The sequence below is a fragment of the Danio rerio genome, chromosome 20 (genome assembly GCF_049306965.1).
Source record: "Danio rerio strain Tuebingen ecotype United States chromosome 20, GRCz12tu, whole genome shotgun sequence".
NCBI lineage: Eukaryota > Metazoa > Chordata > Actinopteri > Cypriniformes > Danionidae > Danio > Danio rerio.
The window spans coordinates 38,349,154-38,372,040 of NC_133195.1; the positions used below are offsets into that span (position 1 = coordinate 38,349,154).

Genomic DNA, 22,887 nt, shown 5'->3' on the forward strand with positions numbered 1-22,887 from the left:
TTAAAATTCCTGCTTATCCCCCCAAATTCACTCAACTGCTGAAGAAAATACTTAAATGTACATGATTAATATGCTTGAATTAAACGTATTGAATTTTTTGTTAATTCCTTTGTGTACTTTTTTATGTATAACTCTGTATTCCCGTTTAAATGAATAAATAAATAAATAAATAAATAAATAAATAAATAAATAAATAAATAAAAAAGAATAATAAACACCCGAATTCATCTACCAAAATGGGGGCATGTTTAAAAGTCGAGGAGGATCATTTGTGCTGGACACGCCCATGTTTCCTCGGCACAGTAGATTTGGGAGGGGTCTGAGTACCTAAGGCGCCATTGAATTGTTTTGCCGGTGGACAGACGCAGAATCACCGCGGCTGTGTGCAACTCACAGAAGCGAAGCGGCCGTCGGCTCCCCTGCATTGCTATATTCAAACAACCGAGTCTCTCTGTTTTTATTAGACCATCTACGCTAAATCGACAAGATGAGTGAAATCAACGTGAAAAAGCTTAAGGTGAACGAGCTGAAGGACGAGCTAAAGAAGCGGCAGCTCTCTGACAAGGGGTTGAAGGCCGAGCTCATGGAGCGTCTGCAGGCCGCGCTCGACGCAGAGGCCCAGGCCCAAGAGGAAGAAACGACCGCGCCAGGGACTACAGAAGGTAGTAAGGTAGGAAACGATGCCGATGGAAACGGCGTTGCAGCCGAACAAGAAGGTACGGGTGAAGAAGAGCCGGAGGGGGAAAACATGGAGGCCGAGGAGCAGAATGGGGAAGGAGATGAAGCCGCCGGTCAGGACGACGAAATGGGAGAGGAGGAGGAGGAGGAGGAGGACGACGACGCCGGGGAGGAAATAGACAAAGCCTTAGACGATGAAGATGATGAAGAAGACGATATCATTGACAAAATCGACGTTGAAGACGGTGAGCTTTAATCTCATCCATTAGAGGGTGAGTTTTTTGGTGTAAAAAGCGGTTTTCTGGACGCGGGAGGATCGAATTCACGTGCGCATTGAAGCCGGTGAGATCATCGTTTAGCATAGGTGGCTAATGGCTAACCGGGAGCTATTGTGTATGTAGCCGACGTGCTAATCCTTTGGATTTGAGTTTAGTTTCTGTACTAGCTCTGAGCTTTTTTTAAAGATTGAGTTTACGGTTTTGAGTTTTATTTTTTATTTATTTGTTTGTTTTCAGTGTAACGTTATGCTAGTTAAGCTAAGTTAGTCGAAACGCCCGCGCTAGCTAGCCTTTTGTCTTTTGGTTTGTTGGTTATTGTGCATATTTTGTTCTGAATGACTATATATTTGCGCTATAATCTGCAAAATAACAGTTTTTTGTTATATCTTTTTATTTTGGTCGGTTTGGCTAATTTAGGCAACGGTGAAATGTCTCGCGAGAGAATAGCCTCGCTGCATGCTCGAGGCGCGCTGTTCTCGCGTGGACGCGGACGTTGTTGTGCAGAAAACCTTATGGTAGATAATGCAGAATTGATGGGATTAGAGCGGAAAATGAGTGATAAGGTTGGAGTCGTATTTTTCAAATTTATTTGATCACATATTAGATGGAGCGTCCAAAGAAAAGGCCATTGTTTAGTTTCTGTTCAGAATTCAAGATGGCGCCGTCTGCTTCCGTTCGAGGTCAGTTCAGGATAATAAATTGACGCTGTTCGCCTAATGATGCTCATTCAAGATGTGAGCATTTATTGTATAGCCAGCTGCAGAAGCCTACATATAAAACACATATTGTAACATAATATTCACTTGTGAATGCATTACATTGTTGCAAAGAAAAGCACTTGATACACAATTGTTTGCACCACCCATATTATTTTTGTCTGATCTGCTTAACACAGTCAGATCAATGTTGCAGTTTAAATCCTGAATGCCATAATGATATAACCAAGCAAATTATTCTGTCTGATCAGAGGTGGTCGGCTCATCTTCTAACTGGTGGAGTCCGAGCACTCCTGTTGTGTGGGCCACCCTTAAAACCCAGGGTCCAACACGTCCGGGCATTTCATTACTGTTTGTTTTATTTTCAAAGGGGATGCGGACAAAGACAGCAGTGCTGATCAGAAGAATAAGAAGGGTGTTAAGAGACGCCGAGAGGATCATGGAAGGGGCTACTTTGAATTTATTGAAGAAAGCAAATACAGCCGGTAAGGATGAGAGTAAAGGCCTTCATTATCCCACGAAGTGCCAATTTTAATATATTTCTGTGTATTGGCTTTAAGTGCCAATGCTTTATCTTGAAAAGAAATGCAACCCTCATCTACCTCTTAAATAAATACCATATTTGTTGGGGGTCATTCTTGAGTAAAATGAAACGCCTTACCTTCAGTGAGATCATGGAACCACAACAGTCCTCAGATGCAGAAACGATAAATATTGTTACACATACACTCTCTTCTCAGGCTCACTGTGTGCGCGTGTGGCAGTTCAGGCAGTGAATAAAGCAATCATGATAGTACGGGATACGGCTTTTCTGTCAGTGGCAGTGACGTAGAGCTTATCGCACAGTGTCATGACGTAATGGGGCGGTTAATAATGGTAATAAAGCAAATTGTAATTTTCAGTTGCTTGTAATAATTGTGCCTTTTTCTTTTTCCTTCGTTTTCTTAGTAAGATCTTAATTCTGAAAGGTTGATTGTTATATTTTACGATTTTATATGTAATGTAATTTGGGTAAAGAACTGTATTAACTCTTCCTTTTAAAGTTTTTCACGTGTGATCGGCAGGTAAGTACAGCATCTGCAGATTCTACACATTGTGATAAGACAAAGGAAATCTATTTAATTCTTTTAATGCATGTTTTTTGTGTGTGTGGTGCTCAGATTCAGACTGAATACATTAACTATCTTTTCTTTTGTATTTCTCATCTATAGTGGACCATTGTTTGTGGCTAGAAATATTTTACTGTTAAATTCCAAATGGAAGGTCGCAATCATGAAAATCTTTATGGCTGTTTGACTTTTTGGGCCTTTACTGTATGATTTATTGTTTCTAACAAAGAAGTTGTTTCATTAACTGACCCAGTCACTAATGACATCCATTAGTTTGTTGGGGGATCTCATAGGTTGGTTCATAGGGCCCTGGAGGACATTATAATGGTTTCATCCCCCATACATTATGAAATGTAAAATTGAATGGCTCCTGTCAATACAGGGCCTCTGGTAAAATCTGTAGCCATTTAAACTCCTTCAGTTTGGAATTACAAATTCTTCAGAAATCTCTCCAGTAATCGTAGTACATGTTAAAGTCTGTCTTGTTTATTTTGGTAACTGCTAAAAAACTTTTTAAGGTGTCCCTAAAGGCCCTAATATTCTCGTTGCAATTTTATTATATATATTTTTTTTAAATGTTTCAAATACTTGAGCCATAGTATAATTTTAACATGTTGTTACCGCCAAGACTGTAAAGTGTTCAAACTAGAGTTGCACTGAAATGAAAATTCGGCATGCCAAAATCTAAAACCATAAAGGTTTTTTTATATATATATATATATATATATATATATATATATATATATATATATATATATATATATATATATATATATATATAAAATACTTTTGTAAGACTTTGTAATTTTAAATTATACAGATTTACAATTCAACATTATAACCATATTTTATCTACCGTGATATTGCATTGACTTTTCTGGTGAGCATGTGCACTTCATGCTTGGATATGAGTACAGTTAGTGTCCCCATAAAGCTAGTCTAAGGTGTACTCTGCTGAAATGAATAGGTTTCTTAATGCAGCACTTTCTGCATCCAGTGTAAAAGCCAATTCAATCTAGGCAGTAATTTTATCTAGAGGAAAAGTGTAACCAGGGTTCTGAAAACTGCTAGGTAGTGTGATGCAGTCTTTTTTTAATAGGCAGTTTTCTCTTTCGGCTAAAACTGAAAATGACGTTATCCATTGATTTTTGTTTTTGGCAGTCAAGTTCCGTACATCCCTGATTTAAAGATCATATGATCATCAAATGATAAATATAAAAATGTGCAATTTCTCTGTAATTGGGCTTTGCATTTTACCTTTTTTAACAGACAAGCATTCAATATTAGTGATGTATACATATTAGCTTGATTTGTCCTTTCCAAAAAAAGATGTGGATGTAGATAAATAACCTTAGACCTTTTCATATTGTAATTTGATGAAGAAAGGTCACAATCCTCTCCACATAGGAAACATATGACGTTCACTTTCAGTTTTCTTTCAGGCTTCTTCTCGAGGTACACTGGTAAGCAATGATGGTAAATTTTGCATTAAAACAAAATGAATTCATCAATGTAAGGTAAACTAAATTGACTGATGCTGCTCTGGCTGTGATGGAGGACCTCACCTCGACGTGGGAAGCATGCCATTCCATCACTCCCCAATTTTTCTGATTCACTCATTGCATTAATGGCATTTTGCCTCTCTTTCAGGACCAAGTCTCCTCAGCCGCCTTTGGAGGAAGTGGATGAAGAGTTTGATGACACCCTGGTCTGCTTGGATCCATGTGGGTGTTTTTTTTTTTTTTTTATATATATATGTGAAATGTTCTGACCAGGAGTATTAAATTGTTAGAAACTGTGCAATGTTAGACTAACAAATTTGTTTATTGGTTCTAGACAATTGTGACCTTCACTTCAAAGTGTCCCGGAACCGTTACAGTGCCTCCTCTCTTACCATGGAGAGTTTTGCTCACCTTTGGGCAGGTGGCCGTGCATCTTATGGTGTAAACAAGGGCAAAGTCTGCTTTGAAATGAAGGTGAGGCCTACAGCTTTTGAATTAGGACTTCATAGGAGTGTAAGAAACTCATATTATGGTATTATAAGATCACCATAAAAGCTGCTGTTTATTTGGTGAAGATAAACAAGTGTTCTTTTTATTTTAATGTTTCTGCCATCTCTTGTAGAAAAAAATCTAGTTTTGTTTTAAAGCAGAAAGTGTTTGCATGTTGTTCCTAGCTTTTTCTTGAGTTGCAGTCCCACAGTTTTTTTTTTTTTTTTTTTGCCATTTTAGTGACATTATTTTTATATATGCCGTGGTTGACATTTGAAGTAGATCAACTTTTATTCTACTTGGACTACTCGGTTGTTTTAAAACCAAAATGTTTGTTGAATTATAGCTTTTATTTTAAGCGAAAAAAGCTTTACTAGTTTCGGATTGAAGCTTTCCACTGTTAATTATCCCTATGCAGCTCAAAACATTGATTCACAGAAATTGAGCTATTTAAAAATGCTTACACAATTATAAACCACTGCAGCTTACTCTTGAAGAAGCACTGCATATATTGTTCTGCATTAACAATTTGCAGTGAACCAATGACATGTTGCCGTATTAGTTTCATTTTGTGTTGCCCTGCTTTCTTCATATTGATAGACAAGTTGTAGATTTTGGATTTCTATATGTTGCTTTTTATTTGCAGGTCACTGAGAAAACCCCAATCAAGCATTTAAACAGCAAAATCATGGACTTCCATGATGTCCATATTGGCTGGTCTCTGGCTAATGGGTGTCTGTCACTAGGTAAGTTGAGCTAATTACTATTAATGTGCCTATAAGACCATAGTGTATGATTGCACAAGCCATTTCATTTATATTTTTACTGCTGTTTTAGGTGAGGAGGAGTTTTCTTACTCCTATTCTGACAAAGGGAAGAAGGCTTCAAACTGTGTGACTGAAGACTACGGGGAGGGCTTTGATGAAAATGATGTCATCGGCTGCTTCATTGTAAGCCATTCGCATCTCTCTTCAATAACAGTTTACATGTACTCTTCAGTGTTTGGACTCTCAGCAGTGAATCTTAAACCACACTGAACTTAAACTCTGAAAACTAAACTAACACTTTCAATTCACTATACTCTCCTATCTGAAGCTGCTTTGACACAATCTACATTGTAAAAGCGCTATACAAACAAAGATTAATTTAATTTAATTTTTACTTCACATTTATTCTTATGTGCTTTTTTTTTAAATCTAGAATTTCGAGGCTGATGAAGTGGAGATTTCCTTTTCTAAAAATGGCAATGACCTTGGTGTGGCTTTCAAGGTCAATAAGGAGTCGTTGGCTGACAGAGCCCTGTTCCCCCATGTTCTTTGTCACAACTGTACTGTTGAGTTCAATTTTGGTCAGAACGAGACTCCGTTCTTCCCTAAGTTGGAGGACTTCACCTTCATGCAGCAGATTCCTCTGGAAGAGCGTATCAGAGGACCCAAAGGACCTGTGACCAAGAAAGACTGCGAGGTACTTGTACATTTCCATTCAAACAATATTTTTTTTAAAATCTAGTATGGTTTTATTAATCAAATAACATAAGGTTGCGATGGACTTACAAGTCTTATAATAAGTGTTCTTAATGTATCTGGATAAATTATTGCATTCAGTAAATGTAATCACTGTGTTACTCTCAAGGTGATTGTCATGGTCGGCCTTCCTGGATCTGGAAAAACTACCTGGGTAGTTAAACATGTTGAAGAAAACCCTGGGAAGTACAACATCCTCAGCACCAACACAGTCTTGGAGAAATTGATGGTGACTATTTTTAGTTGGGTATTATTTATTGGCCTTTTCATTCTTTTATCTTTTGTCGTCTAATCTCTTTTTCTTCTCTCTTTCCCCCAGATTAACAGCGTAAAGAGGCAAAATAAAGACATAACAAAACTCATGGCCATTTCCCAGCGTGTTCCTTTTTACCTGGGCAAGTTGATTGAAATTGCTGCCCGCAAAAAAAGACACTATATTTTGGACCAGACGAACGTCTCTTCAGCAGCCCAAAGAAGGAAGATGTGTCTGTTTGCTGGTTTCCAGCGCAAAGCCGTGGTGGTCTTTCCCACAGATGAGAACTTAAAGGAGAGAGCGCAGAAGAAGGCAGAAGCGGATGGTAAAGATATACCCGAGCACGCCCTACTCAAAATGAAAGGTGAGACATGGTGTCATTTTTCTGTTGCGTTGTAAAACCAGCATGTTCTTAATGAATTCAAAACCCTGACAGCCAAAATATGAATATCAGGATAAAGAAAAATTGTTGTTCTCTGCACAGCTCTCTACACGCTTCCAGAACAAGGGGACTGCTTTTCAGAGGTCACCTATGTTGAGCTGCAGAAGGACGAGGCCTCCAAGCTTTTGGAGAAGTACAAGGAAGAGAGTAAGAATGCTTTGCCTCCAGAGAAGAAGCCCAACCAGGGACCCCCAACTCCCAAACGGGGATCCCGCCGAGGAAGAGGGCAAAAGAACCAGTTCAACAGGAGTGGTGGTGGTGGTGGTGGTGGTCAAGGCAACCGTGGAGGCAGAGGTGGATTCCAGCCCCGAGGAAACTACAGAGCGTGTAAGTAGAGTTGTCTTCAGTCTGTCTTTGTAGCATCTGTTTATGTATTTATTGTTGAAATTTGTTGAGGAATAAGGAAATGATTTGCCCTTTCCCATTTTGTTTTTGTATATTTAAATGGCTTTATGTATTTTGCATTCACAGGGTCTTTAATTTTAAAATCAAAATTTTATCGGGCCAACATCCAATCTTCAGCAATCCATCTTAATAAAATCAGGGAAAGAACTAAACAATTACACAGTTCCTCATCATCATAATACAGAAATGTATCCCTTTACGTTATTTTCCATTCATACAAAAACTATATACTAAAGGGGAGTAGACATATTTATAAATAAACATGAAACTTGGGGGTTTTTAACAGAAATGTATTAGGTTGAATACAAGTTATACTTATTCAATTTGGATCAAAAGCCAACAAATATATAATTTTGATTAATTTTTTTATGTAATTGCCTCCACCATAAACATACCTTTAACAGTGTTAAACTTGTCATTTAAAAAAAAAAAAGGTTATAATAAAGAAATATTGTGTTGAAGATGTGTATACAGCTAGAGTTGTCTTGTTTTCACAGAGTATGTCGCTAAGAACTATTTAAATTTTTTTTGTGGCAAGCAAAAGAAATAAACCCTTCATAATGGTCTTAAAGGGGTCTTGAATTTGACTTTAAAAAACCTGCAGAGACCCCTTTTAAAGCATTGAGCCAATGCACTTGCATATGAGCAATTCCAGCGTTATAGATGTGACATTTACAGTAAGATCCCATAACATAAATTCACAGAGGATGTATATCTTAACGTATTGAAACATGTTTATATTTTCCAAAATTACTAAGTGCAGAGTTATGGATCAGAAAAATATCTATCTGTAAAAAAATGTTTTACATGAAAATAAACGTGTTATGGATGTGACATTGTTAGCGAGTGTATAACATACTTTCATACTTTAATTTCTCTGTTATGAGTGTGATGGGTGTGCGACTTTAATAAATCAAATATAATTGTTTGAAAACATTAAGACATTATGCATGTTTACAGTCCTGTAAAATACAAGCCTACTCAAACTTGAAAAGGGTTTTGCTATTGTTGAAAACATTACTTTTTCAGATAGACCCCCCCCCTGAAATTCTCCATTGGAATTGATCTCTTTTCTTCTTTCAGTGCTTGCACCACCTCGTGTGAGCGGATTTGATCGTCGCCCGCGGGGTTACATTCTGCCACCTCCACCACCACCACCAGTCTACCGAGGTTATCCTAGCAGAGACGGTTACAACAGAGGAGGGTCTGGTGGAATGCAGAGTAGAGGAATGTCTCCACGCGGTGGACAAATGAGGGGCAACATGGCCAGCAGAGGTGGTGGAATGAGCCGTGGAGGACATGCCAACAGAGGAGGAAACATGCACCGCGGAGGTGGACAAGGTGGTCCCAACCACAGAGGACACTACCAGCAGGTCAGTACCTAGTATACAGTGGTCCTCCTTCTATATGCTGTAAACTTGTAGACACTTGTGTTCGTATTCAGTGTTAAGATGCATATCAGTTTTGTAGAAACGTATTTGGTCATACCAACAGCACTCAGCGAACTTAACAATATATTACTTGAATATAAACTTATAATACATACATATTGACCTTATTAATTTCTGTCCCCATGTCTAGTTGCGCATGTGAAATATGTACAGTATCATTTCAGCATCAATATCGCATTTGCAATAGGCCTGTGACAGTTTAATGATTTGAAAAGTCCTACTAAATTGTACTATTTATAACTTTAATGATGATTGATTTTATTTAATTTATTCTTTATCTCATTGAATTTGTCCACTTGCAACCGATAAAGTACTGTTTGTTTTAATTGCATCGTATGCTATAGATTGTCTATTTGATTTTATGTGATGCACTTCTACTGCAGTCATTCCAAATCTAAAATTATTACTTTTTTTTTTTTTTTTTTTTTTTTTTTTTTTCCCAACTAAAAATATTCAAGTCATCTGTTGAAATGGTATTCGTATCGCAATGTAAATCACAGAATAATAAAATATTGCAATGTTAAATTTTTTTTAATATTATGCCACCCTAGCATGTACCCTGAAATCCTGTAAAGCAAATAATGCGTATTAAAATAATGCATGTGGCGTATGCCAGATTAGAAATGTTTTTCTTTAATAAATGTATTGTCACCACTGTGAATACAGCAAAACATTTTTAAAGGCACTCTTAAGTGTTACTCACTGTGCTTTAAAGCACCCACAATAACTATATCCTACATGTTCATTACCATGATGTACTGAAAATTTACACATGTCTATATCTTGCTGACCTCAAACATTAAATCAGTAATGTACACGATCGACACTTGAGTTTGACTTGAGAATAATGTTGAATATTTGCATCTTTCTAGAAATTCCACGGCAGAGGAGGCCACCAGCAGAATCGTGGAGGATATGGCAACAAGAACGGCTCTTTTGCCCAAGCCTTCAACCAGAGCTGGCAACAAGGGGTGAGTACAGCTCTTCATTCAGCTAACACCGCTGGCTGAGTAAACTACTAATTACCAGTTTATTAATAGTTTGAACACTTAAAAATGCTGGGTTTCACTTAATAGATTTGCCTTATAGGAATTGATTTAACCTGTTAGTTTTTACAAGTTTAACTGTATTGAAAAAAAACAAAAAATCAAGAATTGTGTTTTAGCTTATTTTAAATAAGTTTTTTGAACCAAGGTTTTTTATTAATATTATTTTGTATTTTATGTAGTTGGGTTTTGGGTAGGATTAGGGAAGCTAAATATGAATATACTTTATAACTTCTAATGAACAGTTAATATCTTAATAATAGGCAGGTAATAAGCCAGTAGGTAATGGCATAATTTTGACCTAAACTAAAATAAATTCTGCATTCATTTCCAAAAGGAAATCCAAAAATATGATTTGTAAGATTGACTGTGATTTGCAATGTTTTCCTCAAAATCAGATTGCTGTATAATTTGACTGTTGAATCTCTGTTTGACCTTTTAGTTCTGGAACCAGAAGCCATGGAATCAACAGTACCATCCAGGATATTATTGAATGCACATTTGTATTAAAGACTCGTGGCCTGTGGTGCGCAGCCACTGGAAAAAAAAAAAAACAACCATCCACTTTTATGGTCCTTGTTTAAAATAATTTTTTTAAAAAGATAGTCCATTTTTAAATATGAGAAGCAAGTGGCAAACAAACATTCCGCCTCTGAAGTAAACAGTCTACGTTCAACGGATGTGTGATGGCTTCACGCTCAGATTTTTTCGTAGAAAGGTTTTCCTTCCCCTTTTATTTTCTATCACAGCTTTGATTGATATTGTTCTATCACTGCATTTCTCTTGTGCGAGTGATGCTTTGAATTTCAGGGTTGTGCATTTTTATTCTGTAAAATGTCATTTTTTTTACACAATGTAAATTATTATTTTATTATTTGTCAAGATTTTTTTGTGCAAGACTTGTGTTCTAGTGTGAAAGAATCCATATATAGTCTTTTTGAGGCTTTTGTCATTAATCATTAATGCAGCAACTTCATGTTTAGTGCAGGAGTGAAAATATTGTTCTCGATTTTTACTTTTTACTGTTTGTTTAAGCCCAGACTGTAACGGTTACTTCATAGGTTTGCAATAAATGACGTGCTTGCTTTTCTATGACCTTTCATTATGGCTTTTGACTGATACCTTGAACATTTGATTTCAAACAGCCTTTGAATGTCAATTGGTTTATTCTCAGACTGTCCTTTTTTTAATGGTCTTTCTGTCTTAAATTTAAAATGGTTTTAGTTGATGTGTGGCTATTTTCTTAATGCATTGCTTTTTTCACAAGTAATTTTATGCCTTTTTAAATCTTAAGTACAATGAAACGTGTGTATTCATTAAGCATTTGATTGTGCTTACTGCATTACATAAGTCAACTCATATCCAGTAACTTCATAAAAATTGTGCACTAAGCTCATCAGCTCATTTTGTGGCGATACATTATAAAATATCCTTGCAAAACCTTTATCCCAAGCTAATCGTGTTATTTTTATCTGTAACCACTATATTGATCTGTTTAATAATGCAACTAATCTATTTCCAGGGCACATAATATGCATTAGACTATATTTAGACTCGTTTGTTCCTGGATCCTTTTTCTTTTGCATTAATTTGTCAAATAGGGATTGAATATTGATAAATCATCATCTAATAGCCACCACATAAACAAGTTTTGTGAAATGCTTCAATGTTACATGGAGTTAAGGTTATCATATCAAAATTTCTGGATTAAATCATTTAAGGGATTTTAATTATAACCTGCATTTTGATACTCGTTATTTTGGCCACAATAATATCACATCTACATCCGTCCTGATTTTCATGAAGACTAGCCCTTGATGTTTTGAATTGATATATTTCTTATCGAGTGCCAAATGGCCAAAGAAAAAGGGCAGCTATTTTTAACTTAAAATTGGTGTAATTTATCCTGATGTAATAAGTTTAAGTGGAATATTTCGTTTGACTATAGCAGTAATTTATTTTGGGGAATGTTTTCTTCTCTAATACTTTTGAATTAAATATTGACCCCGTCCTTAAATAAAACAAGTGATTTTTTTTCTAACTGAATGGCATGGCATGAGAGATTTTGTGATGATAGTGTTTTACTACAGAGACCTTGCTTGTGCAAAATGTGCTATTTTGAGGATGGACGTTTCTTTTCTAAATTGTACTAAAATGTGGCATTGTGTTATTGGGAGACTGCAGTCGGTATGTATTTTGGGGTCGAGTTCGTTTTTCAACGAGATGAATGTTAAATTGTTACATAATGTAAGGAAATGTGTCATTAAATGATGTAATACACCTCTGAGGTGAATTTGTTTTATTTTTATTATCTGCCTCCCTTAATTTCTATTAGAGTTAGTACTGTGATAAAGGCCCGTTCAAGATACATTAAGAAATCGTTTTATGAATGGTTGTAGTAACGATAAACTGATTAAAGTTATTGTTATTCCTGATAACGAACAATGAAAACAATAATGGCTAATAGATACATCCTGCTTTAAATGGTTGTTTCAGTCTGATGTTTTCAGTGTATTTTAAGGACGAATATTAGCGAGTGCGCATCAAAACAGAGACAACATTAGCGTTAAGAAAATAAAAATTTGATAACGTCCCACGCTTGCAGTTTGACACTCCCGCCTAAATAATTGACGATGCTTTTCACGTTACCTCCACGTTTCAAAGCATTTCATGGGGCCTATAAAGAGGATATACTTGTAAGAAAGCGTTTCACTCAATTTTATCAATTGCTTTACTCTTCAAATTAGATTTTTATTGGCGTCAATGTTTGAATGAAGAATTTGAACATTCTGAGAGTGTACAAAGTAGTCTTTATAGCGTAGTAAGGAATATTCAGAATTTCGAGATTTTTTTTGTAACTTTGACATTGTAAATTCTGCTTTAGAAACATGAATGAAACTTAAAGGGGAAATAACGACCCAGTTTTACAGCTTGATTAACGACCAGCGGTGTCGCTGGTGACTGCGTTTGAAACTATTGCTTACACTTCCGGTTTGTTAAACGTTCTTACAAAACTACCACATTTTAGATGATGGAAGACAACTGGAGTAATGTTTAACACATAATATAGCTGCATACTCTTTTTGGGGTTAGCCTATTCTTGGTCTACTGAAAGTAGCCTAAGTTCTTTAATTGTATGTCATCCAATCATTAATATTTTCAAAGAAGAATGTGTATTTTTCAAAACAAAGAGCACCACACAGTGAATTACCTGCAAAGCCTGGATTCTGGAACTCACTCAAGTTACTTAGAAGTAAGTATTTATGTCTATAAACACGTCAGTTCATCGAAGTTAGTGTGTGATTGTTCAATCAGTCAGTACACAGAAATCTAATATAAGGCAATATATGCATATAAATGACAAAGTTCGTATTTGGATTTTACATGTATAAAATGTAAAATATAACAAACAATACAGCTTACTTTTTTCCAAACATTGGATTTAAACATATGTATTGTATATGCTCCAATATATAACTATGCAGTTGTAGTCAGAATTATATTCGCCCTCTTGTTCATTTTAATTCTTTCATATTTTTTCCCCAATTTCTGTTTAACGAAGAGATTTTTTCCCCAAATCCCAACACATTTTTAAACAAAGTACTTTTAATACCGCATTCTAAAAAATAATTTATTTTATTAGTTTTGATGCGCACTTGCTATTATTCATCCTTAAAACAGACTGAAAACATCAGACTGAAACTAACATCTAAAAAACGTTATGGGACTGAACAAAATATTTTACTAGATATTTTCAAGTATTATTCAGTTTAACATGCAATTTAAAGACTTAACTAGTGGTTATAGACAAGTCATTGTATAACAGTGGTTTGTTCTGTAGACTATCGAGAAAAAAAACTAAAAACTATTGCGTAAGGGGGATAATAATATTGACCTTAAAATGTTTTTTTAAATATATAAACTGCTTTTATTTATGCCGAAATAAAACAAATAAGACATTCTCCAGAAGAGTAAGTAGAGGAAATACTGTGAAAATGCCCTTAATCCATTAAATATCACTTGAGAAATATTTGAAAAAGAATAAATGTTGCACAGAAATGATAATAATTTTGCCTTCAACTATGTGTTCATATATATAAATTTCATTCTCATTTCATTATTATTGAGTTATTTCATTTTAAAGACTATTAAAAGAGTGTATTCTTTGCCATAAACTTAAAATTACTGAACCTACACACAACCTACACCTACCCGGTTGCAGATGGCTACACTTCCTATTTCATATATCTGTTTTAAAAGTACATTTGATCATTGTGATATATACTCTCTGGCCACTTCATTGAGTACACCTTACTAGCACTGGGTTCGACCCCCATTTGCCTTCAGAACTGCCTTAATCCTTTGTGGCATAGATTCAAGGTACTGGAAATATTCCTCAGAGATTTTGGTCCATATTGACGATAGCAGCATGCAGTTGCTGCAGATTTGTCGGCTGCACATCCATGATGCATATCTACCATTCCACCACATCCCAAAAGTGCTCTATTGGATTGAGTTCCGGTGATTGTGGAAGCCATTTGAGGACAGTAAACTCACTGTCATGGTCATGAAACCAGTCTGAGATGATTCTTGCTTAATGACATTGTGCATATTCTACTGGAAGTAGCCATCAGAAGATGGGTGCTCTATCATAAAGGGATCGACATGGCCAGCAACAATACTCAGGTATGCTGTGGCATTGACACAATGCTCAATTGGTACTAATGGGCTCAAAGTGTGCCAAGAAAATATCCACCACACACCATTACAACACCAGACTGAACTATTGATACATAGCACAATGGATCCTTCCTTTTTATATTGCTGACACCAAACTCTGACCCTACCAATCCGAAATCGAGACTCATCAAACTAGGCAACATTTTCCAATCTTCTGTTGTCCAATTTTGGTGAGCCCATGCAAAATATAACCTCAGTTTCCTGTTTTTGACAGGAGTGGCACCTGGTGTGGTCTTCTGCCGCTGTACTGTCAATCAACAGTTTTGTCTTGAATGAATTTTGTTTTTGCGGGGAAAGACTATTGCACAGAGAACTAAAATTCATCTGGAGCAATCCCTTGAAAGAACATACGAAGGCAACTTGTTCAAAAGAATAAAAAAGGGACTATGAATCATGTGTCTATTATGTGGAGGTTATTTAGGTCATGTTTAATACATTAATTCTGACTTGAGAAATGTCCCAAAGTAACTGAACCACTAATACACCTTTTTATGGGTCATTTTGGGATTGGTTATTGTCGTTTTTGGTGGTGAGCTTGCTAACTTTAAAATGGCTGATAAAGTATATGGCTAAAGCATTAGAATAATACTTTACAGGAAAGACTAAACAGAGGGAAGAACTCTGTTCTAAAAGATCTAAAATCTAAAAGATTAGACGCATCTACAAAAAACAGAAATGTATGATTATATTCATTCATTCATTTTCTTGTCGGCTTAGTTCCTTTGTTAATCCGGGGTCGCCACAGCGGAATGAACCGCCAACTTATCCAGCAAGTTTTTACGCAGCGGATGCCCTTCTAGCTGCAACCCATCTCTGGGAAATGCATGATTATAATTTACTAATTTTGCATGTGAAAACAACCTTGGAATTTGTATCAGAACAATTTGCAGATGTTTATAGGTATATTTAAATAAAGGTTATTGACAGTTAACACCTTTTAGACTTTACAAATTGTTCTGTTTAATAAGTGATTATTTATATGTTTACCTCTGCTCTGCATGTGGCCATCTGCAAACATTACAATATGCAAATTTGGTTGACAAGGGGGGAAAACAAATTCACTAAATGAGCAAAGTTTCAATGAAAAATAGTTTAATTTATATTCAGTCAGTCTCACATATACAACAAACCCGTGCTATATGCTCAAAATAAAACATCTACAAATCAATGGCATCATATACAAATGCAAAAATAAACGCATATCAGATTAGCTCTATTTACAAGTCTATACAAAGTGCTCGAGGTATCTAGTAAGGGTTAAATTGACAACACCCATTCTAAATCTTATAACTTTAGGTAGTATAGTGCGTCATGAAGATAGCTGGTCGATACAAACAGGCTATTTATACAACTGAAATATTGTCCATTGCGCATCCACATTTTTCCACAATCATGTTTGGGAATTCAGCCACTTCTATTTCTGTGTAATCTCCCTTTTTTACTAGATACATCATCGGTAGTGGCGCGCTCTCGACGACCGCGCATTTCCTCTCTCCGTAGCCGTAGTTGCGCTTTGGCTGCCGGCAGCCGCCTTTACACCTGAACGCCTGGTAACCGGACGGCTCGATGATCCAGTACTGTGTCCAAGTCAGAGCTCGGAAATTGATGAAGTACTGTTCCCTGCAGCACATTTCACGGTCTTTGTTGTTTTCACAGTCTCCACTAGACCTGCAAAGTGAAGGAAATGTATTTTAACACACTGATAAATATAGGATACACTGTGAAAACGCAGGGTTCCACACAATTTATTCATGTTGTCCCAACACAAATCGATTACATGTAACTAATTTAGGTGGATTAAAACAATTAAGTTGTTAAAAAATAAATAAATAAACCCTCAAGAATTGTGCTGTTTAAGCTCATTTCAAATATGTCTAAATAGTTTAAACAAGCAGCAAAAATCTTTCTTTATTGAAGTCATCTGTTATATTTATGTATATTCATTAAATATAATTTATTATAGACTATAATTACTTATTAATTATAGTAATTTACATGATAAAATAATCAGTGGTATCTATCAGTTTTGTAAAGGTAGTAGGTTAAATGTTTTTTTAAGAACAACACCACCAGTTTTGACAGATAGGGTACTTTACATACAAATTCTTGAGTATTTTGTTTTACAAAAAAAAAAAAGCTTTTAATTTAATCTGCCAAGGTAATTTAATAAAGCAGCCTAATTTAGTTTTATCTACATGATGAAATAACTCATATTAAAACAAGAATTATGGGTACAAACAGGCATTTAAAAGCAGAAACTAATAATAATAATAATAAGCACAAAACATAATAACACTTTATCAAATTAAATTCAAAACGAAAAATAATAATAACGAATTTAAGCAATTGGTAAAAACGACTGAAACAAATTCTGAATGGCATGCTTACCCAAACTCCTCTAGGTTGAGTGTGTAAAGCACCAGCTCTGGTTTTCCCAGAGTGTTGTCGTCTGGGTCTTGAGTTGTGAAGTGGACACACTTGGCCATCTCTGCCGCGTAACTGCCGGGTCTCTCGCCCTCGATCCACACCTCAAGGTGCATGGGCATCTCCATTCGGCTCCTAGACCAATATTGCACCGCCTGGGTGACATCAAAGCTCTTCCAGCCGGTTTCGTGAATGGGAATCAACCTGAGGAAGTAATGGTCGTGACAATTAGCACGCATGTCCCTTAACGCCAATCAGCCAAGGAATTAACATAATGAAAGGATGGTCTGTGGCCGTCTCTGCTTACCTGGAATCCACTAGTGAAGTTCGGTTTGACCCGTCTTTCTGAGGTTCCACCCAGTAGATGCTCACTCGTGCGTTGTTGACCGGTCTGTGGCCCTTTCTCTCCGGTATGGAGCGCTTGTGTGGGGCCTTCTTGTAGAGCTTCAATTCTGCCATGGTCACTTCACTGTTCTCGGGGATTCTTGATGTCATTTCAAAGACCACACGCTGACGTGTCGTGTCAGAATATACGAATTCACCAGATATGTCTGAAAAGATTGAAGACATTTATGTTAAAATGACATTTTTAATTAAAAAAAGCATTAGCCTATATGTTAACTTGCACAACACACTGAACTATAAAAATACAGTAATTGTAAATATAGATTAGGTATATAATTCTATATCTAAATTATAAATGTATAATAATTTGACTGGTTAAAAAATGTTATTAGTTTCATTTCAGTTATCTTACCTGCATTTCCAGGAATTCCCCTCAGGATGCCGGCCAAACTGGGAAGCGAGCGGCGTTTTCTTGAGTGGTGAAGTTTCAGCATGGAGATATATTTGTTCTTTACGTGCGTTGGGATCACAAGGTTCTCCAGATCCCTCTTGTGAATTTGCGGAATTTCATTAAGTCCCAGTTTCTTCAGCAGAGCGTCTTTCATGTCTTCGTGGGTGAAACCCCTAGCCATCGCGAAAAGTGCTGCGCAAAGGAGGCACGCGACGCGGACTGAAGTCATCTTTTCAAGGTGCAGGAGAAGCTGTCACTGCTGTGCTGATGCTGTGCTCTGGCTCTAATGACTCTTTGACAGGGGCCCGGCCCTCCCGGCCTTATATGCAGACTGACCCCCAAGCTGTTCGCGCTTTGACAAAGGGGAGGGGACCGACATCAGAGGGAAGGTGATACATGAAAGCCACGATTCATCCGAGAAATTAAAGCAAAATGTCCAACTTTGAACTACAACAACAGTCAATATGATCCTTTTTTTTTAATTGAGATAAAATTGAAACAATATTTACAACTAATAATAATTTGTAATTCATATAGGCCTATAAACATATTTTATAGATTATTTCTAAAATGTGAAAAGATAGATAGATAGATAGATAGATAGATAGATAGATAGATAGATAGATAGATAGATAGATAGATAGATAGATAGATAGATAGATAGATAGATAGATAGATAGATAGATAGATAGATATGCCATGGATGGATGGATGGGTGGATGGATGGATGGATAGATAGATAGATAGATAGATAGATAGATAGATAGATAGATAGATAGATAGATAGATAGATAGATAGATAGATAGATAAAATTGATATGCCATGGATGGATGGGTGGATGGATGGATGGATAGATAGATAGATAGATAGATAGATAGATAGATAGATAGATAGATAGATAGATAGATAGATAGATAGATAGATAGATAGATATGCTATATTTACATAGATAGATAGATAGATAGATAGATAGATAGATAGATAGATAGATAGATAGATAGAAAGATAGATATGCTATATTTACATAGATAGATAGATAGACAGACAGACAGACAGACAGACAGACAGATAGATAGATAGATAGATAGATAGATAGATAGATAGATAGATAGATAGATAGATAGATAGATAGATAGATAGATAGATAGATAGATTGATAGATTGATAGATGTTCTTTGTGATGCATTTAAATCTGAACCGGAGTATGTTTAATGTATGATTCTCTTGTCTTTAATTCTGTCTATATTGCTGACACATGATGTTCATGTTGTATGGCTTTACCGATGACCTTCCAGACATAGTGAACCTACAATGCACCCTCCTTTCCCAGCTTGCATGTGCACGCCGATGTAGCACCCTTGTTCCTCATGTGTACATTCCCCTGGACATTGTAAAACATTCCTTGTCTGGCGAGAGTCCGTCAGCGTGGAGTGCCCACTACAGCTCTGTCTAAGCACCATTGTGGGTCCATCATCATTGGGTGGCCCGAGGAGGGATTAGATGTTTATTCCAAGACCACCATCCTTCTGCTTGGTGCGCAGATTAAAATTATTAGGCAAACAGACTATTTAATCCAGGGCTACTGCATGGATGTGGATTGGAAGGCTCTTCACAGGTTGGTGATTATCTGATTCCATTGCCAGATTTGCCATGCCTTGTTTGGTCACACTAACATTAGAAGAGGGGCTAGTGGCACTGAGGGCCCAGTGTCTGAGTATGTGTATTGGCCCCTCTATTTGCTCTAAGATGTCAGACAGACTGAAGGAGCTCACAGGAAGAACAGATGACAAATGACTGGCTTGAGATGGAGGCAAATTAATGCAATACAAATGCAGAATCAGACAAAAGAGCTCTGTTTCAGCCAACGGGAGTATTACCATATTCGCTACAAGAGATGATTAGTCGTCATCTGTTTAGATTTTGGTGTATTTCATGAAACTTTCTACATTCAACATTTTATGAACATGTTTGTTTGACCATCTTTTAATAATCATGTACAATGGAATATGAACAAACCCATACATATTTAAAATAAATGCATGCTGTAAATGGCCTGCAATATTTACATCTTGCACATATTTTTTTAATGCTATCAACTGTAAATAGATGTGAAATTAGCCACCAACTAATTCTGTCAACGAGTCTGCTGACTCTCTGTACAATACACATGATCCGTCAGGCCCGGATTGGCTAATCGGGAGGACCGGGAGAATTCCCGGTGGGCCGGTCCGTTTTTTGGCTGCGAGGGCCGGTGTCCCTAGCTCCAGAATCTGTTGCTCTCAGCAGTCACACTTTTTAAATATAATTTATTTATTTACTTGACCACAGCCTTCTTATTTATTATTTTACCGCAGCTCTGCTCTTGTTATCTATTTTCTCGTAAACTCGTGAGCAAGATGCAGCCTGCAGGTTAATGATAATATAACTAGATAAGTCACTAACTAACGTTCAGCTGTTGTGGTACAGTGGTTAGCACGTTAGGTTAAGACGCGGTCACCCAGGGTTCGGTCCTCGTCTATGAAGGTTTTTTTTTTTTTCATTTTTATTGTTAAGACATATAATACTGTAAGGGTTGTTGAACATTTGAAGTTCCAAAACAGCTGTTTTCTAAAAAAAAAAAAAAAAAAAAAAAAAAAAAGACATGATAGTGTAATTAGAAACTGAATTGGAAATGACCTTATTTTAAGATAGTCAGTGGTGAACTGAGGTGGGCCGGTCTAAGGCTTGAAACTCCAGGGCTGAAAAAGAGTCCCACTCCGGCCCTGTGATCCGTGCATGAGTAAACTGAAGTCCAAGACCCTGTGTGATTTCTTTCAGTCTTCTGTCCTTCCCTTGTCGATTATTTTGAGGCCCTTTTGTCAATATAAGTACCATCTAATTCTCACGGGTAGTATATCTCCTAATCAAAGGATGGTACATGCCAATCAACAAAACATGTGCTAATTAACACCTCTTCACTGCATACGAAAGACAGACCTATTCAAGCGGATCCTGCCTCGGTTTGATAAAACAACAAACTATTCTTCGGCGTCATGAAGAGGTAGGCTAACGACTGTAAATATTGCTGCGTTAAAAACCTTGTTATACTCTCTATCAGTGATTAAGTTTGTATATTTATTTACTTAATTTTTTTTTTTTTTTTTTTTGAAAATTGTGAGCGTACTAGAGGATGTTTATTGACTAAACAAATTCTTATGGTCAGCAGAAATGAGATAATCGCCGAATGTTAACTTCCTGTTCAAAATTTCCTACATCCTGCCGCCAGTTTGGTTCTAACATCAAATGTTTTTGACATGAAAGACACTATTAGCACCTTATTAGGCCTGGTGTGGCGATTGTCAGATTGAGATTTAAAGAGGTTTGTGATGTACGCCACTTTAAAAGAAGACGTCATGTTATCAAACGTCAGAAGCTTACAAGTAATACTAGCCTAAACTTTTTTTGGATGGAGTGTCTTTATATATATATATATATATATATATATATATATATATATATATATATATATATATATATATATATATATATATATATATATATAAAAAGTAACAACAGACATCAGACGATTGTTACAGTACTCTGTTTATGCCTCCCCAAGATGTAGCCTAACTTTTTCTGGACTAATTTTTCTGACAATGAAAGAGATTTTTGGTAATGTAAGAGAATGGTTATTACCTGAAAAATTTTGCATATCCAACAAAATAAGAAAGATACATTTTAAGATCTTGCATATGGTTTATCCTACAAATTCCCAAATTGCAAATTATTTTGATTTATCTAATTTGTGCACTTACATACATGAAGAGACTAACTTATTCTATAGTTGCACTCACGTCAAACATCTCTGGAACAACATTATTTTTTATTTACTGTCCTTATTTAAACATGATTTAATTTTAGTAACAACCATTCTCTCAATCCTATTGTTATTTTTATTTTGTGTTACACTGTACATTTTTTATACACAAAAATAAGTTCCTAAAACAATAACTATATTTAATACTTTCCTTGCTGAAATTTCATACAATATTGAATCTCTTAAACGTATTAATACAGAATAATACGTTTCTTAAAGCTTATGATAATCTTTTTTCTTAGTGATTAAGGCTTTGTGAGTTTTTGGATGTATTTTTTGTTATTGTATTTTTTCTACAATGCAGTGATGTTATTATTTTTGTATTCAATAATAAAAAAACACAAGTAAAGCTTTTGTTTGTTATCACAAATCTGCTTCGATTTACTGCTCAAATAAACAGCTTGCTTGTTTAACTACTACATGCATATCGGTCTATAAAGATAGAAATGCTTATAGGATATACGGTCAAAATAAGAAAACACAATAGGCTACAACATAAACAGGTACAAATGCTAAAACAGAAAGGTAAGTTGATGGAAACAACCCTTAGGCAGAACGTTAATTTTAACCATGATCGTTCATTCATTGTCAGACTTTGTGACTTTTTTGTTGTCCTCTGTCTATGCTTTTCAATTGAAGAATAACATAGCCATTTCAGGGAACTGGTTTACCATTGATTGATCCACATTTCCTTCAGCAGTAAAAGATTCATTTGCACATTTCATGGCACAAAAAGTTTAATAGAAATGTGTTGGAAATATGCTTGGCAGTTCGGTCAAAAGTTTGGGGTCAGTTTTTTTTTTTCTTGTTTTTTTTTTTAAAGAAAGTTCATGTCTGGGGACATTTATTAAATGTGAGAAAAATGTTAAATATCTATTAGCATTTTAAATAACTACCTTCTTGTTGCGTGTAGTTTCAAATATAATGATTACTATAGTCATTATTGCTTTTATTACTTTTACCATAGATAATAATCATAACAATAATAATTATTATTAGAGTGATTTCTGAAGGACTCCGAAGACTGGAGTAATGAAGCTGAAAATTCATCTTTAAAATCACTGGAATAAATTATAAAATTCAATTATAAACTGCTTTTGAGCAGTTATTTTATAGTGCAATAATATTTCACAATTGTACAATTTGTACTGCACTTTCGATAAAATGAATGGAGTCTT

General features: G+C 35.8%; 3 protein-coding genes across 8 annotated transcripts in view; 2 read left to right on the top strand and 1 right to left on the bottom strand.

Annotated features, from left to right (window-relative positions):
- The first annotated feature begins 339 nt into the window (after positions 1 to 339).
- Positions 340 to 12,200, top strand: hnrnpub (heterogeneous nuclear ribonucleoprotein Ub). 2 transcript variants are annotated; one of them, NM_001033595.2, is given in 13 exon segments: positions 340 to 923; positions 2,043 to 2,157; positions 4,432 to 4,505; positions 4,618 to 4,757; positions 5,419 to 5,518; positions 5,610 to 5,722; positions 5,973 to 6,236; positions 6,405 to 6,524; positions 6,615 to 6,912; positions 7,033 to 7,317; positions 8,479 to 8,768; positions 9,719 to 9,817; positions 10,335 to 12,200. In NM_001033595.2, coding segments are annotated over 13 exon segments (2,385 nt in total). In that variant the 5' UTR covers positions 340 to 487; the 3' UTR covers positions 10,386 to 12,200.
- Positions 12,201 to 15,707: 3,507 nt separating this feature from the next.
- Positions 15,708 to 18,107, bottom strand: lft1 (lefty1). The gene is given in 4 exon segments (NM_130960.1): positions 15,708 to 16,300; positions 17,021 to 17,260; positions 17,364 to 17,607; positions 17,814 to 18,107. Coding segments are annotated over 4 exon segments (1,077 nt in total). The 5' UTR covers positions 18,082 to 18,107; the 3' UTR covers positions 15,708 to 15,975.
- Positions 18,108 to 20,624: 2,517 nt separating this feature from the next.
- Positions 20,625 to 22,887, top strand: part of cdc42bpab (CDC42 binding protein kinase alpha (DMPK-like) b) — a 128,543-nt gene continuing 126,280 nt past the window's right edge. For all 5 annotated transcript variants that reach the window (XM_073932899.1, XM_073932900.1, XM_073932901.1 and 2 more), the window contains exon 1: positions 20,625 to 20,893. The gene's annotated coding sequence lies outside the window, so the exon portion shown is untranslated. The remainder of the gene's footprint in view (positions 20,894 to 22,887) is intronic.